Source organism: Salminus brasiliensis, chromosome 8, assembly GCF_030463535.1.
Source record: "Salminus brasiliensis chromosome 8, fSalBra1.hap2, whole genome shotgun sequence".
NCBI lineage: Eukaryota > Metazoa > Chordata > Actinopteri > Characiformes > Bryconidae > Salminus > Salminus brasiliensis.
In genome coordinates, this window is record NC_132885.1 from 20,796,445 (window position 1) to 20,809,514 (window position 13,070).

General features: G+C 40.5%; 1 protein-coding gene across 1 annotated transcript; it reads right to left on the reverse strand.

Moving 5' to 3' along the window:
* Positions 1-138: 138 nt before the first annotated feature.
* On the reverse strand, positions 139-6,505 carry fhl2a (four and a half LIM domains 2a). The gene is made up of 6 exons (XM_072686078.1): positions 6,180-6,505; positions 4,934-5,110; positions 3,901-4,075; positions 2,818-2,987; positions 2,349-2,535; positions 139-863 (listed from the first exon to the last, which is right to left on the reverse strand). Exons 2-6 carry the CDS (start codon positions 5,087-5,089, stop codon positions 712-714), a joined length of 840 nt encoding a protein of 279 aa, XP_072542179.1. The 5' UTR covers positions 5,090-5,110; positions 6,180-6,505; the 3' UTR covers positions 139-711.
* Positions 6,506-13,070: the final 6,565 nt, after the last annotated feature.

Below are 13,070 nucleotides of genomic sequence, written 5' to 3' on the forward strand. Positions count from 1 at the left end.
TTCTTGCCAAAACAAGCTGTATATATATTTATGAACACTAGAAGGTGCTATTCCCTATATATTATTTTTGAAACATGTCACTTTTAAGGTGTTTGGTAAGATGTTTAGTGATGTGATGAAGAAAAAGAATGCTTAAAATGGTTTTAATGATTTATTTTTATTTGTATTCTTGGTTACACACAAGCAGTATTGGATAATCCTCACAAATATAATGCCAAACAGAATCTTTCTGCTTAATACTCTTATTAGTTGCTGTGTGTTAGGCCACAGTAAAGCCACTGGAAAAAGGAACCAAGAGCTGCGCCTATAAATGCTAACTTATAAATCAGGACTGACGAAATCACATCAGCGTCAGAATCTTTAAGCAGATTAACTTATTAATATTCAACATCATAACAGTCTAGTCTTACAATTGTTCTCATAATGTTAATGTTATCTTTTCTAAGTCTATCAGTTTCATCATAAAGCTTTTACTGCTCACACTATATAGAAAATAAATACTTGCGGCAAAACATATCTGTGACACATATTTTATCCACTATTGAAGCTGTTAATGGAGAGAAAGTACATTTACTTTGCTGTTTGTATATGTACACCATTGCAATGGCTGGTGTAAGAATCGTTTGCTATGATTAGGATTCATATGGGTTCATCAGGATGTACCCATTCTGCTTCATTTTGCCTTTTACTTTATGTTGGAATTTCTGCGTCTCAGATGTCTTTACCACATTCAGGGCACAGGATGTCATCTCTCTCGGTCAGGAAACCTCGACCCACCAGAGACACGGAGCACTTCTTGCAGTTGAAACAGTCATTGTGCCACTGGCGCTCCTCGAAAGAGATATACTTGCTCCCTCCAAGGCCTAAAAGACCACAGGTGAGAGTTATAAGACATGCAATTGTTTTAGCCTATTACTTTAAGCCAAATGTCATGCCTATCTAGAAAGTGGGGAGCAGTGGGACATTTTTGGACAGTTGTTCCCTTTTGGCTTGTTCTCCAGCTTATCAGGAAATATGAGGGAGGATTTCAAAAAGCTAGACTGAACAGTGTAAACACATTGTGGACGGCACAATTGTAATATATTCTTTTTTATTTAATAGGACAGGGTTTAGTGGGTTAAAAAGTCCTGCCGTGTGAAACACCCAGTTTGCCATTTTGCTGTTCTTTCTGCTTGTATTATAGGCAAGATGTTTCTAAAGTAAGTCCTTGTGGCCCAACCCTACCTGAAAACATATGAAGATTTGAATCAGGTGTGCTAGAAAACAAAACAGTACAAAAAAAAGTACAAAAAACAAGGTCTGCAGCCTTTTATTATATATATATATATATATATATATATATATATATATATATATATATATATGTAAATAAGTCCACTCTCTCCTCAGTTCTACCAACAGCAGCTTTAGCACAGATACTATAGTATAGTATAGTATACAGATAGTATACTATATGTCCAAATATTTGTGGACACCCCTTCTAATGAATGCATTTAGCTAATTTACGTTGTACCCACCGCTGGCACAGATGTGCAAATGTACACTAGAGAAGTATTGCCAATAGAATTGAGGACTGCAGCAGAAAAACATGAACCTATTGGCACCTTGCAAAATGCCGGGCATTGGCTAGGGCATTCACGGACAAGAGTGTTAGTGAGGTCAGGGTGTTGGATGATAACCACCCCACCTCATCCCCAAAGTATTGGGTAGAGCTCATAATTCCAGAGAACACAATTCCACAACTCAATTTTGGGGGACTTTATACCCCTCTAGGCCACACATGACGGTAGGCATGGTGCCAATAGGTTCGTGTTTATGTGGTCCAGAGAGTCTAAATCTGTTGGCAAACATAAAGTAGCTGCATGCATTTATTAGAAGGTGTCTACAAACATTTGGGCATAGAGTGTACATTGTATATGTCAACGTTTATGCACTTAACGTGCATACATGAGTGTTTAAGGGAATGGTAACATGGGTACAATTCAGGCATGGGTGTCGATGTGTGAAACTTAATTTGTCAACACGCACAACCCCCACAGAAACAAAAAGTTTTATGAAGCTCCACACAATGCAACGTTCTTCCCACAACTGGACTTTCAAGCCAAAGATCCATTTAGGAAGCCTTATTTTTAAGTGTGTATGTCCCCATCACATTGCATAGCTTAACTGGGCTGGGCAGGAAAGATAATTGTTATATATTAGAGCAATCATCTCACTAAATTCTCTGCCAATTTCCATGATCCAAACAACACTACAAAGCTTTTGGAAAACTGGGCCCTGAATAATTGATAGTTTCTTGGTTGTCTTGGTGGTGGCATGTAGATAAATGTGTGTGTATGTGTGTGTACCGCTGATAGGGCTGGTGCAGGAGGCACACTTCTTGGCATACAGGTTGCAGAAGCAGTTGAGGCAGTAAGCAAAGTCATCGCGAGAGGTGAAGCGCTGACCAGACAGCTGCTGCTTGCAGCCAGTACACAGGAAGCAGTCCTTATGCCACGGCTGGTCATGGTAGGTTACTCCTCCAGTGGTGATGGGCTGAAAAGAAGAGGGAAAGAGGCAAACCCTAAATATATGCACAGTGCTTCAATGTGCATCTCATGGCATTCACTTTAGCACTAAAATTCAAACATATTTTTAGCTCTTATAAGATGGTATATAACAATCTGGGTGTTTTTCAGTCTGTCACTACTGTTACCCAGATGGATTTCCTGAAACAACAGCTTTCAGGGTGCATTCTCAGCAACTACCTCAGGCAGGCATTGGGAGTCCAAAGTGTGTAGGGGGGGGGGAGAGATCATGTTTCCAAATAAACTGTACCTTCTTGCAGTGCACACACTGCATGGCGAACTGCTTCTCATAGCAGGGCACGCAGTAGTTATTGTTCTCCTTAGGGATGAAGCTCTTGGTGCCAATAGGCTGCTGGCAACGCTTACAGGTGAAGCACGTCTCATGCCAGCTGTTACCCTTATGCTCCATCTTTCTGGAGCCTGTCAAAACATGGCAAAGAGATTTAGGGAAGTGCCTGGAAATAATCAGTGTGATGTCATGAAGAGTTTTGTAATGTGTACGTTTGTTAAACCTTCTGAGACAGTCTTAGCAATGTGGATGTCCACAGATCAACCTCTTTAATACTAAAAATGCCCTTTCCTCATGTGATCCATGAAATGCTAAAGAATTAATGGACTACAGAACACTGTGAAGGAACCCTGCCAAGTCACTTTCTCTCTTATTTGTATCTTTTGAGCCTTCCTGACTCAGACAGTCCAGAACGACAAAGGAAAAAAAAAAGATCCCACTGCCATTGTGTAAATACATGGAGGACAAAGCTGCATTGTTTTATAAAGCATCTGGCTCAATTCTGAGATCTTGCAGGACTTAGATTATTCACTCTGAGTGGGGAGTGCTTCTCACAACATAGTGGGAAACCGGCTTAGTTTGACAATATCAACTCTTTATAATATGCAGAATGTGTATTTTGTAATGGACTGAATGAGACCAGAGTGATCAGTCAAGTTAACACTCCTTCAGTGTGAAACTGCTAACTAAATAAAAAGATGGCAAATACATTGCTTTACAAATGATGTGATAAATTCCATGATATAGACCATTTTGTTAATAATCCATAATATTTTCAGCATCAATAGGTTAGAAGGCTGTAATTTGCTACTTTGAAGTGATTAAGCTACATTTCTGCACTTGATTAGTCTCTTCTCTCCATAAGCCTCAGGTTATTTTCTCTGTCTAGAAGGTAGCACTTCATCTTCCTTATGATGGTGGATGAACTGGTGCTTTCTTTTAGAAAAGGAGTGTCTGTATTCTGTGAAAAGGCATTTATAATAACAGTAAGGCTAGACAGTAGGCTAAGAATCTGTGTGACTCCCACTCTGAATGGTCTCTTACCAGGCATGATGGTCTTCTTGCATTCGTGGCACTTGGAAGAGTACTCGTTGGAGTAGCACTCGGTGCACAGCAGCTGCTCATCCTTGGTGGAGAAGGGTTTGTCCACTAGCGAGCGCTTGCACTGGAAGCAGTGGAAGCAGTCCTCATGCCAGTGGCGGTCCTTATATGACAGGTCCTATTGCAAACAAGAAAGGAGTAGAACATGTTACCTGTAGAGGCTGAGAACATCGACTTCCAGTTGCAGAGACGCCTGAAGAGTAATATCTTTATAAAGGCCTGAGTAAACCAAACAGACAAACTATAACAAACACAAACGCTTGGTTGGTTGAATTAGATTGTTTTTTATGATTGTATGCTGGCTTTAATGGCTATGTTTTCCACCCAGCCCACTAGTGAAAGCCTTTTGGGGGTTAAACATATCGGCTTTCTCTGGAGAATATGGAAGTGAAGCTAAGGCTAGCCGACTGGTTAAAGCAGCGATCATAGATGGGCAACCTGGAAAGAGTGCTGCTGTGTAGCAGGGAAGCTAATGATGCTGGCAGGATGTTAGACTAAAAGCTAACCCTAGCAGACTGTACACTGCCAACTGGACACAGAGGAGCCAGAGAGGACAGTAACACTATCTGGTAGGAGTAGAATAATTACAAATGACTTACAAATGACAAAAATTTACAGTCCTAGAATCTATCCTAGGTTAGACTATGCTAATCCCCTTGAGGGCCTTTGTAGTCCAGCAGACCTCATCACATAGAAGCTAAGCTACAAAAACCACCATTTTCAAAGTCTTTGTTTGTTTGTTTGTTTTACATTTATGTATATTTGTTTATATGTATCTGTTCATTCTGTATTCAGTTTAAAATGAAAAGGAGGGCTTCAGTACAGAACGCTTTTTGAATGAGGCACAATACAGGGTAGCTCATCAGATCAAACACTTTACAGGCCTTTCCCCCTTATTTTCCAAAGGTATAATTTTGGAGATAAAAGTTTATGAAACTATATGCACATTACTGCTAATATTGAGACGCTGGATTACCCTGCTGTTGCATCCAATGGGCTTCTTACACTCCTCGCAGGTGTTTGAGTAGAGGCTCTCATAGCACTTCACACAGTAGGGGTTCTCTTCTCGCAGGACATACTTCTTCCCAAACAGGGACTCCTTACAGTAATGGCAGTCGTAGCGCTCCGTCATCCTCCCTCCTGTTTGCTAGTCCTGCCCAAAAAAGGTGATATGTGAGACAATGGTTTGATGGAGAGATCATCTCATGTGCCAGAATCATTAGCAAAGTTAAGAATGTTCTGGGTGGAATGAGAGAGTCTGTTTCTGTTTGTTGAGGTTACGTAATTCTGCCAGGAAAGTGAGCAGTTCAGCATACTCTGTCTCTGTATGACACTCAATGTCACGTTCAAATAATCAAATCATCAAGAATGCAGGGAAACGCCAGACAGTGAGGTAACCATAGTTTCAGCATACCAGTCCACTGTGTTTAACTGTCTGGCTATCCATCAAACCCAGGTTTGAGATCCTTTAATGCAGGGCAGCAGGACAGGAGGCCAGTACAGAGCCTAGCAGAGCATTTAGCTATGCAGCATTCCTGACCTTACTATGTCACATCATAGCAACCAGTTTATCTCACCTCCATCTGTCAACAAAGGGAATACGGTGTGTGTCTGTGAGGTGTGTGTGTGTATGTGTGTTGGCAAGGGTATTTTTAACAGCCAAAGGGGTCAATACACAGCATGTGTCATTCTTGTGTATGTGTATCTTGTCTAATCTCGCACTCACAGTACTGTTTTTTAGAAGCAGCCGTGCTTTTACAAACTTTTTTTCTTAAAAACTTTATTATTATTATTATTATTATTATTATTATTTATTTATTTAGTAATTATAGCACAATTTTCTTTTTTTATTCACATTATTTTATTTATATAATTTCTAGTACTATTCTAATATTATTATTATTCATTTTACTGTGGTATTGTTACTGTGTTTCTTGTTTTGCGTTTTATTTTTATTTGATTATTTTCTTTTTGCATTTATATTTTTGTTTTTATATACTGTATTATATGTGAGAAAAGTGCTATTCCAAAAGATAATATCATTATTAAACTTCTGGAAATTGTGTGGTTAGAGTTGGACCGCTATAAAAGTCTTTAAATTGTGTTAAACCTGGTAAAGCCCAAGCTGACAGTTTGGTTCTTGGCGGGCAGTGACAGAGAGTGATTCCTGCTGAATGATGGAGAAAGCTGAACGCTGGCATGCTGCTATAATGACTACTCACGGCTGCAGCTGTCTCAGTCCCGGCTCTGTTAAGCCCCTCTGCTTATCCCTCCCATGAGCCCTGTGGCGCTTTACTGCGTCTCGTCGGGTGCCAGCTGTCCTGACTGTCCTGCTGTGTGTCCTGCTGCCTTTGCGCCGCCCGGCGTGTGTGTGTCCCGCACGCGGCTGGCCTGCTCCTCAGCGCCCTGCTCTCTCACTGAGCGAGCCTGACTGAAGCCCTGTGCTGCCAAGGCTGCACTTCTCTACCAAATCCCTTTCCACAGTTTGACCATATAAGGCAGCAGAATGCTGGAAACTGGGAGAAGCATGCTCACTTGCCTAAATTCCCTCTCTAAATTCTCTCTCCTCACTCATTTATGCAGTCTCCCTCTCTTGCTTGCTGCCTCCCCCCTTTATCCTTTTTTTTTCACTCCTTCCTGTTTGTCTTTGCCCTTTTTGCTCTTTCACTCATCCATGCTCTCTTTCTTCCTCCAACTGGAAAGATGTGGCTGGTATTTTCCACTAGTTTATTTCACACTCTGTCTCCTTTTCTTTTGTCAGAATTATGTGCTTGTCATTTGGCCATATTTCCTCATCCGCCTCGTCCCTCCTCGCTCTCTATTTACCCTCCCACACACTGAAGTCCTGGGGATAGAATTACTAAGGCCTTCAGCACATGGCAAAAATGTACAGCCACTCAGTATCCCAGCCATTTGTTTTACATCAACCCAACGGCCTACAGCCTGTCTAGTATGACAACCACTGGGCAGTACTGCTTTGTCTAAATACAGTATCAGTACAATTATCAGTTTTCTCGCATGTGTCTTCTTCAGAATGTCTGTTCCTCCCTGATCTTCCAGCTCCACTTTTCTTTTTGGAGCTTTTTCTTATCCCCTTAGATTAAATAGAGTTAGTTCCCTAAATAAAACAGATTAACTGGATTACAAGCATCTCTGCCAGGTATTTTGTGTTATAAGTTATGCAGCTGTTGTTCGGATGAAATGACGTTCTGGCTTTGATCCTTGAGTATAAAGAGATTCTGCATTTGGACCCGAGTTGGCATCTCCATGGCATTAGCTGGACAAGAGTAAACCAGCAAGCCAACACACACAGAGGATGGAGAGTAATGTCTCAGTTCACCTTTAATCAACAGAGAATGATGACCTAACCTACAGGTTATGACACATGCTTCCTGTCTCATGGTTTTCAGCAGAATTAAATCATGCCTTATTTGTTGCTGATTTAATTGTGTTTGTACTGGAATGTTACCATCTCATAAATCTGGGAAGGCTGTGCTAAATTTGTTCAAATGCTATGATCCTCTGAGTTTTGATAGGACACGTTATGGTCATGGGAATTACTTCAGGACCAGAGGCCAAATGTTTGCTTCAGATTAAAGAAAAAAATCATTAAAGCTATTATAATGCACAGGACTGATGGCCAACAATGGTTTTTTAATGATCATGGAGGATTACACAGCTGCTGTTCTTTTTCTATCTTTATCCCTTCATTATGGCCTCCAAGGTAATCTCATCTAATTCGTCTTTAATTGTCTATGAAATGGGAACCTACTGGCCTCCTCTTCTTTCTTTTCTATTTTTAGGTTTGAAACACCTTACTGATCTTGCTTGTAACTTACTCATTCATGTTTAGTAGGCATGTTCATGTTTTGAAGATTCTTCACAATAGTAAGCATGTCTAATACTATTACATTATGATGTTGAGACTGAAATCGTAATATTTAGTTTATTATGAACAACGGAAATAGGCTACATGCATCTAGCAGGTCATTATTGTCACTCTGTCAAGATGTCATCGGTTTATATTTCTTATCCAACCACATTCAAATTCACACTTTCCGGATGGTGTGATTTATCTGGATAGGATATTTTACTTAAGTAAGATAAAGTATTTTGTTACTTGACACCTCTGTCCACCACACCAACTAACATGTCATTAATACACCAGCCAACATCTTTTAGAGTGATGAGGGGGGAAAGCACAGCCAATTGTGCTCTCTTGGACTTCAGCTGCTGATGGCAAAGAAGCATGGCTCAGGATTCGGAAACGCAACCCCTGGGCCAAAGTGGCAGCACAGTAGTCCAGTAAGCCACCTGGAGCTTTTTTTGTTGCATTGTTTGTATCAAATGGTTGCTATTGCTCTTAGTCATTGGTGCAATGAGCAAAATGTCTATTCTTTCTTCTGTATAAAATGCATTCTGCATTACTAGATTATTCACTAGATCACTAGATTATTTTCCAGTGCAACCATATACCATTCTGACACCTTATTGGTTTGTTCCATCGCATCTGCACATGTCACATCACACTTCAGCAAGGACACAGCAGACATATTTAGCCTAGTATGAAGCTGTCCATGGCAGAGGCTCAGGAGAACTAGAGTGAAATGTCTCAACTAAGCCCCATATAGACCTTGCAATAAAGTTTATTGATAACATGCCTCTGAAGTTTGACATTTTGCACCATTACCATACTTATAACCAATTACTCATCATATTTCTACTCCATGAAACAAATGTTAATGCTCAGTAGTGCACATACATGCTCTACTATATATGATATTTATCATATATATATATGATATTACTAAAATGCATTAATTTTCAATAGCCAGATATGCAGCTGAAACAGGAAGCCTAGTGCATCCCATCATTTTTTAACATTAACATTTTAAGAGAACATTATAGTCATTATACAAAATATTGTTTTTGGGAGGTGGGGTAGTGCACTGTAGGCCTCTGTGGCACGGCCTAAGCGTTTGGAATTTGTTTTTTCCTACATTACTTTTACTTTTATACTTGAAGTAGTTTTGAAACCAGTACTTTTACACTTTTACTTGAGTAAAAAGCTTAAGTTGATACTTCAACTTCTATAGAAGTCTTTTTAAACCCTAGTATCTGCACTTCTACCTGAGTAATGAATGTGAATACTTTTGACATCTTTGGTGGTGGAGCTGGGGTCCGGAGTGTGTTCCTCCAAGTGTGTTGGCTGCCAGGCAATGCTGCATTACAACAGTGCGAAAAAAGGCAGTGGCTGGCTTTGCATGTATCACAGGAGATGTGTGAAAGTCCTTACCCCCCTGTCAGGAGCATTACTAGTGCAAGGGTGAACAATGAACAGGTGGGTTAATTGGCAGTACTGAATTGGGAAAATTTGTGGAAAATTCAATTAAAAACTAAATGCAATGGTGCAGCAGGATTTCTGGCAATTCATCAAAAGTGAATTTAAAGGGACATTTAGAACCGCTAATGAACATAATAATGCACCTGTCAATTATTTCATTTTTATTAATTCAGCTAATAATTTTTTATTGCATTAATACTTTCCCCACAGTGTGTGTTCATGTACCTTCTACCGAGTGTGTAATCACGTGACTCCAACCTGTCAAAGTCAACAGAGCCAAATGAGCAACTCGAGTAGCTTATGTATTTGTTTGTTAATCGTAATCAAGGTAAAATGTTCTTAATCACAATATTGATCTGAGGTCGTATCGCCCAGTACTAATGTAAAGTCATTTACTTGGTTTATAAGACTAGTAAGTAACCTAAATCTAACATGCCCCAATTAACTTATTAAAGATCTGAAGACAATAATTACATGGACTGGGGGGCTTGGATTGGACACCTGTTTCATAGGTAATATCAGCTCCTTCCATCAACCCTTTTATATAACACATTTGTATTATATTTGGCACCAGCGCTCTCCACTGACCTTGAGACCTTTCTGTCAGCTCTTTTAGGCCACCATGTATTCTCCTAATCTCACACCCTTTCACTATCTCTGCCTATGTTTAGCCATCCTGCTGCCACAGACCCACGCACACCAGCTGAAAGGATGCTAAATGCTTTCAGAGGCCTGAGCAAAAAGAGCATGAGAAGACAGGTGGAAGGGACTCCCATGAGATTAAGACTTACACCCCAAGCCACAACCACTCACACACATTCACACACCCATTCACTGTTCTTCTCAATGCATATGCACAGAGTGGGTGGAAGAAGGAATCCGACCACCCTGTATGACTCTATAAATGTCAAGTATTTTTATATACAGCATAGAGTGTCACATACAATGCCTGTGGCAGCTTGTTAACAGTACGTCAGCAAGCCACTGTAAAAATGCACACCTCCTGGATAAATCTCATAGTAATACCATGCTTAGTCCTGACACTGGATACAGATTCAGTGTTTTCTTTTCCTTTTTTTTTCTTTGCAGTCCCCTCACCCCATTTTACAAAATGCATTTAATCTTCCTCTGACTTTCTGACACTCCCAAGCAAATATTCGCCAATGTTCAGTGCATACCAAACGCAATTTGACCTCAAGAAAGAATGAAGCCAGTTCTAGGGTGGAAAAAAAGGGGGAGGGAACACCATCTGACTATGCTAGATGTTTTTAAAAGACTAAGCAATAATGTGAAGTAAATCGTCTGGCTTTACCTGTTTTTTTTTCTTTATTAAATCTCATAGTGTTCCAAAGAAAAGCACAACACACTCACTTTATGTATCCAGACACTACTCCGGTATTAGATTTACATCATATGTAATGCAGGAACATGTGATGATATTAGTGTGTGTGCACACCTTGTATTTGCCTTGCAGGAATTATTGTTACCCGACTGGAAAGAAGAATAGCTGAGGGAATATGAGATTACAGCCTAAATGACGTGGAGAGGAAAAAGAATTTTCCAGGAATTCTTTCTGAAAACCTTCAATTTCAGTGAAAATGCTGGTTGACTGGTGCATGAAGAACCATTTCAGCCAATCAGCAGCAATGTTGAATCTTTTGCATCCAGAATTCACCTGATTTGCACAATTTCTAGTTTTCTTTTTGCCAATGAAGTTGCTTAAGCATTTAAGGTAGCAATTAAGGTCCTAACAGCTGTAAACAGCTGTTGCCTGTGTTAGTGATGTTGGCTATGTGCAAAGGTAAGTAAAGCCGTATGGACAGCAACAATGTGGCTTACAGTTGAGTGTTAATGTTAGCAGCCTACCCGTGTGAGGAGAGGTCCTTACCTCAGAGCAGCCTTTCGGTGTGGTGAGTCTGGCTAGACTGAGCAGGGTGACTCTGGGACGGAGCTCTGGGCTCTCCTGATTGAATTACTCCACCTATAGGGCGGCTAATTGAGGTGGTGGGATCTGAACAAGCACTCTTTATCTAGATGGTCTATAAATATCTCACAGCGCCACCAAAGATAAAGCCCACTTGCACTCCTGTACCCACACCCTCTTCAGTTCTGTGCCCTTTTAAGGCCCTTCATTGTCATTCTACCGTGGGCACCCCTCTTGACGCACTTTGTCACACACAGAAGTAGCTGTTCTAAAAAACACATCCCAACATACCTTCACCCAACCAGATTCTCTTCAACTGTGTATTCATACAAAGCCAACAAGAATGTCCCAGTGTGCAGCCTGTGTAAGGTCATTTTGGTCATTTTATCACTATGCCTGCCAAATGGTGCCAATTCAATAAAGCATGGTGTGGCGGATTTAAATTGGTGGCACCTCTGAATCATTAAGCGGTTTTACGTAACATGAGTGCTAAAGACTGCAACCATGAGTAATTGCTGGCAATTTGGGATGACAGACAAAGATGAATGATGAGCAGTTGAGGAGGGCAGAGGTACCAAGCTGTTTTAATTCCTCCTGCACAGTGTTTTCTGCCTACACAAATAGGAGGAAATCATGAGGGAGCTGCATTAATAAATCTTGTCCTCTTCTTTACCATTTCAAACTCCCCCTTCATTTTTGCAAATACACAATGACTAAGTGGTGAAAGCCAGAAAAAACAAACATCCGCTGAATGTCTTCAGACCTCCCTCAGTGTTTTCATAAGGAAGAGAATTTTGGACAATTTTCCAATGAGAGAAAATACTTGTTGTCCAGCTTGTACTTTTGTCAGGCTGTGATATTTTCCCTTTAAATCAGTTTGGTCTATGATTTTGAAAGGATTTCAGGATTTCATCCTTATTGCAAATTACAATTTTATTCATGACCTTTCCAGCTGTTTGCAATAAACAATTTAAACAAGAGCAATTGAAACTAATATAAGGAAATTGCCATCACACTGCTGTTATAACCAGTTGCAAACGTGATGCAAAGCCAGACACCAGCTTATGGCAGCGTTCCTAAGGAATCTTAGCCCATTTCCTAAGCCCATTTCACTATATTCACAATATTCATGGGTTTGCGTGCAGCAACCACCTTCTTCAAATCCCAACTAAGAACCATTTCTAAGTGGTTCAAGTCAGGTGACTGTGATGACCACGCAAGAATCTTCCAAGACTTCCTCGGAAACCAAGCCTTGGTGGACTGGTAGGTTGTTCTGTTGGAAGGTCCAGTTATGCCCAAGCTTCAGCTTCCTCACAGAACACAAGACGTTTTGTCCTAGGATTTCCTCATATTTGATTAAGTCAATCTTGGGTCAGTAGAAGTGTACAGGCATCGAGAGCTTCAGTGTTTAGTTTGTGCCTGAAGCCTCAGTGCCTGCTGCCACCAAATTCTGCTGCAGGTTAATCTCCTGCCTCCTCAGGAATCTGGTGGCATCCACTGATAGCTTTCTCTTCCTCACACATCCTCGTAGTGTAGTCAGTGTTCCTTTCATTTTTTAATTGGTCTATTTTAATTTACAGCTGAAAGTTTCTACATTTTGCTAATAAACCTAATTTGCAAGGAGGGTTATTCTGTGTTGACTGTTTCACTACATCCCCATATAGCTCACTATGTTAGAATACAGTTTACCAAGGCCTAAAGTGACTAAGGTCATAGCAGTGAAGTGTGGCAAGAGGTGAAATGTCAGAGAAACCAAAATCACAGACAGGTTTTGAAGAAGTTGATTCTCTACATTTCATGTCCCAGTCCGTCCCAAATATAACTCTTTCTGTCCCCCCCCAACAC

Excerpts from the sequence above, each read along its gene's own strand:
- fhl2a (XM_072686078.1), bottom strand. The coding sequence starts at position 5,089 with ATGACGGAGCGCTACGACTGCCATTACTGTAAGGAGTCCCTGTTTGGG. Across the intron at positions 2,988-3,900 it reads CAAGAAGACCATCATGCCTG|GCTCCAGAAAGATGGAGCAT; the intron begins GTAAGAGACCAT and ends ATGTTTTGACAG. Across the intron at positions 2,536-2,817 it reads AGTGTGTGCACTGCAAGAAG|CCCATCACCACTGGAGGAGT; the intron begins GTACAGTTTATT and ends TCTTCTTTTCAG.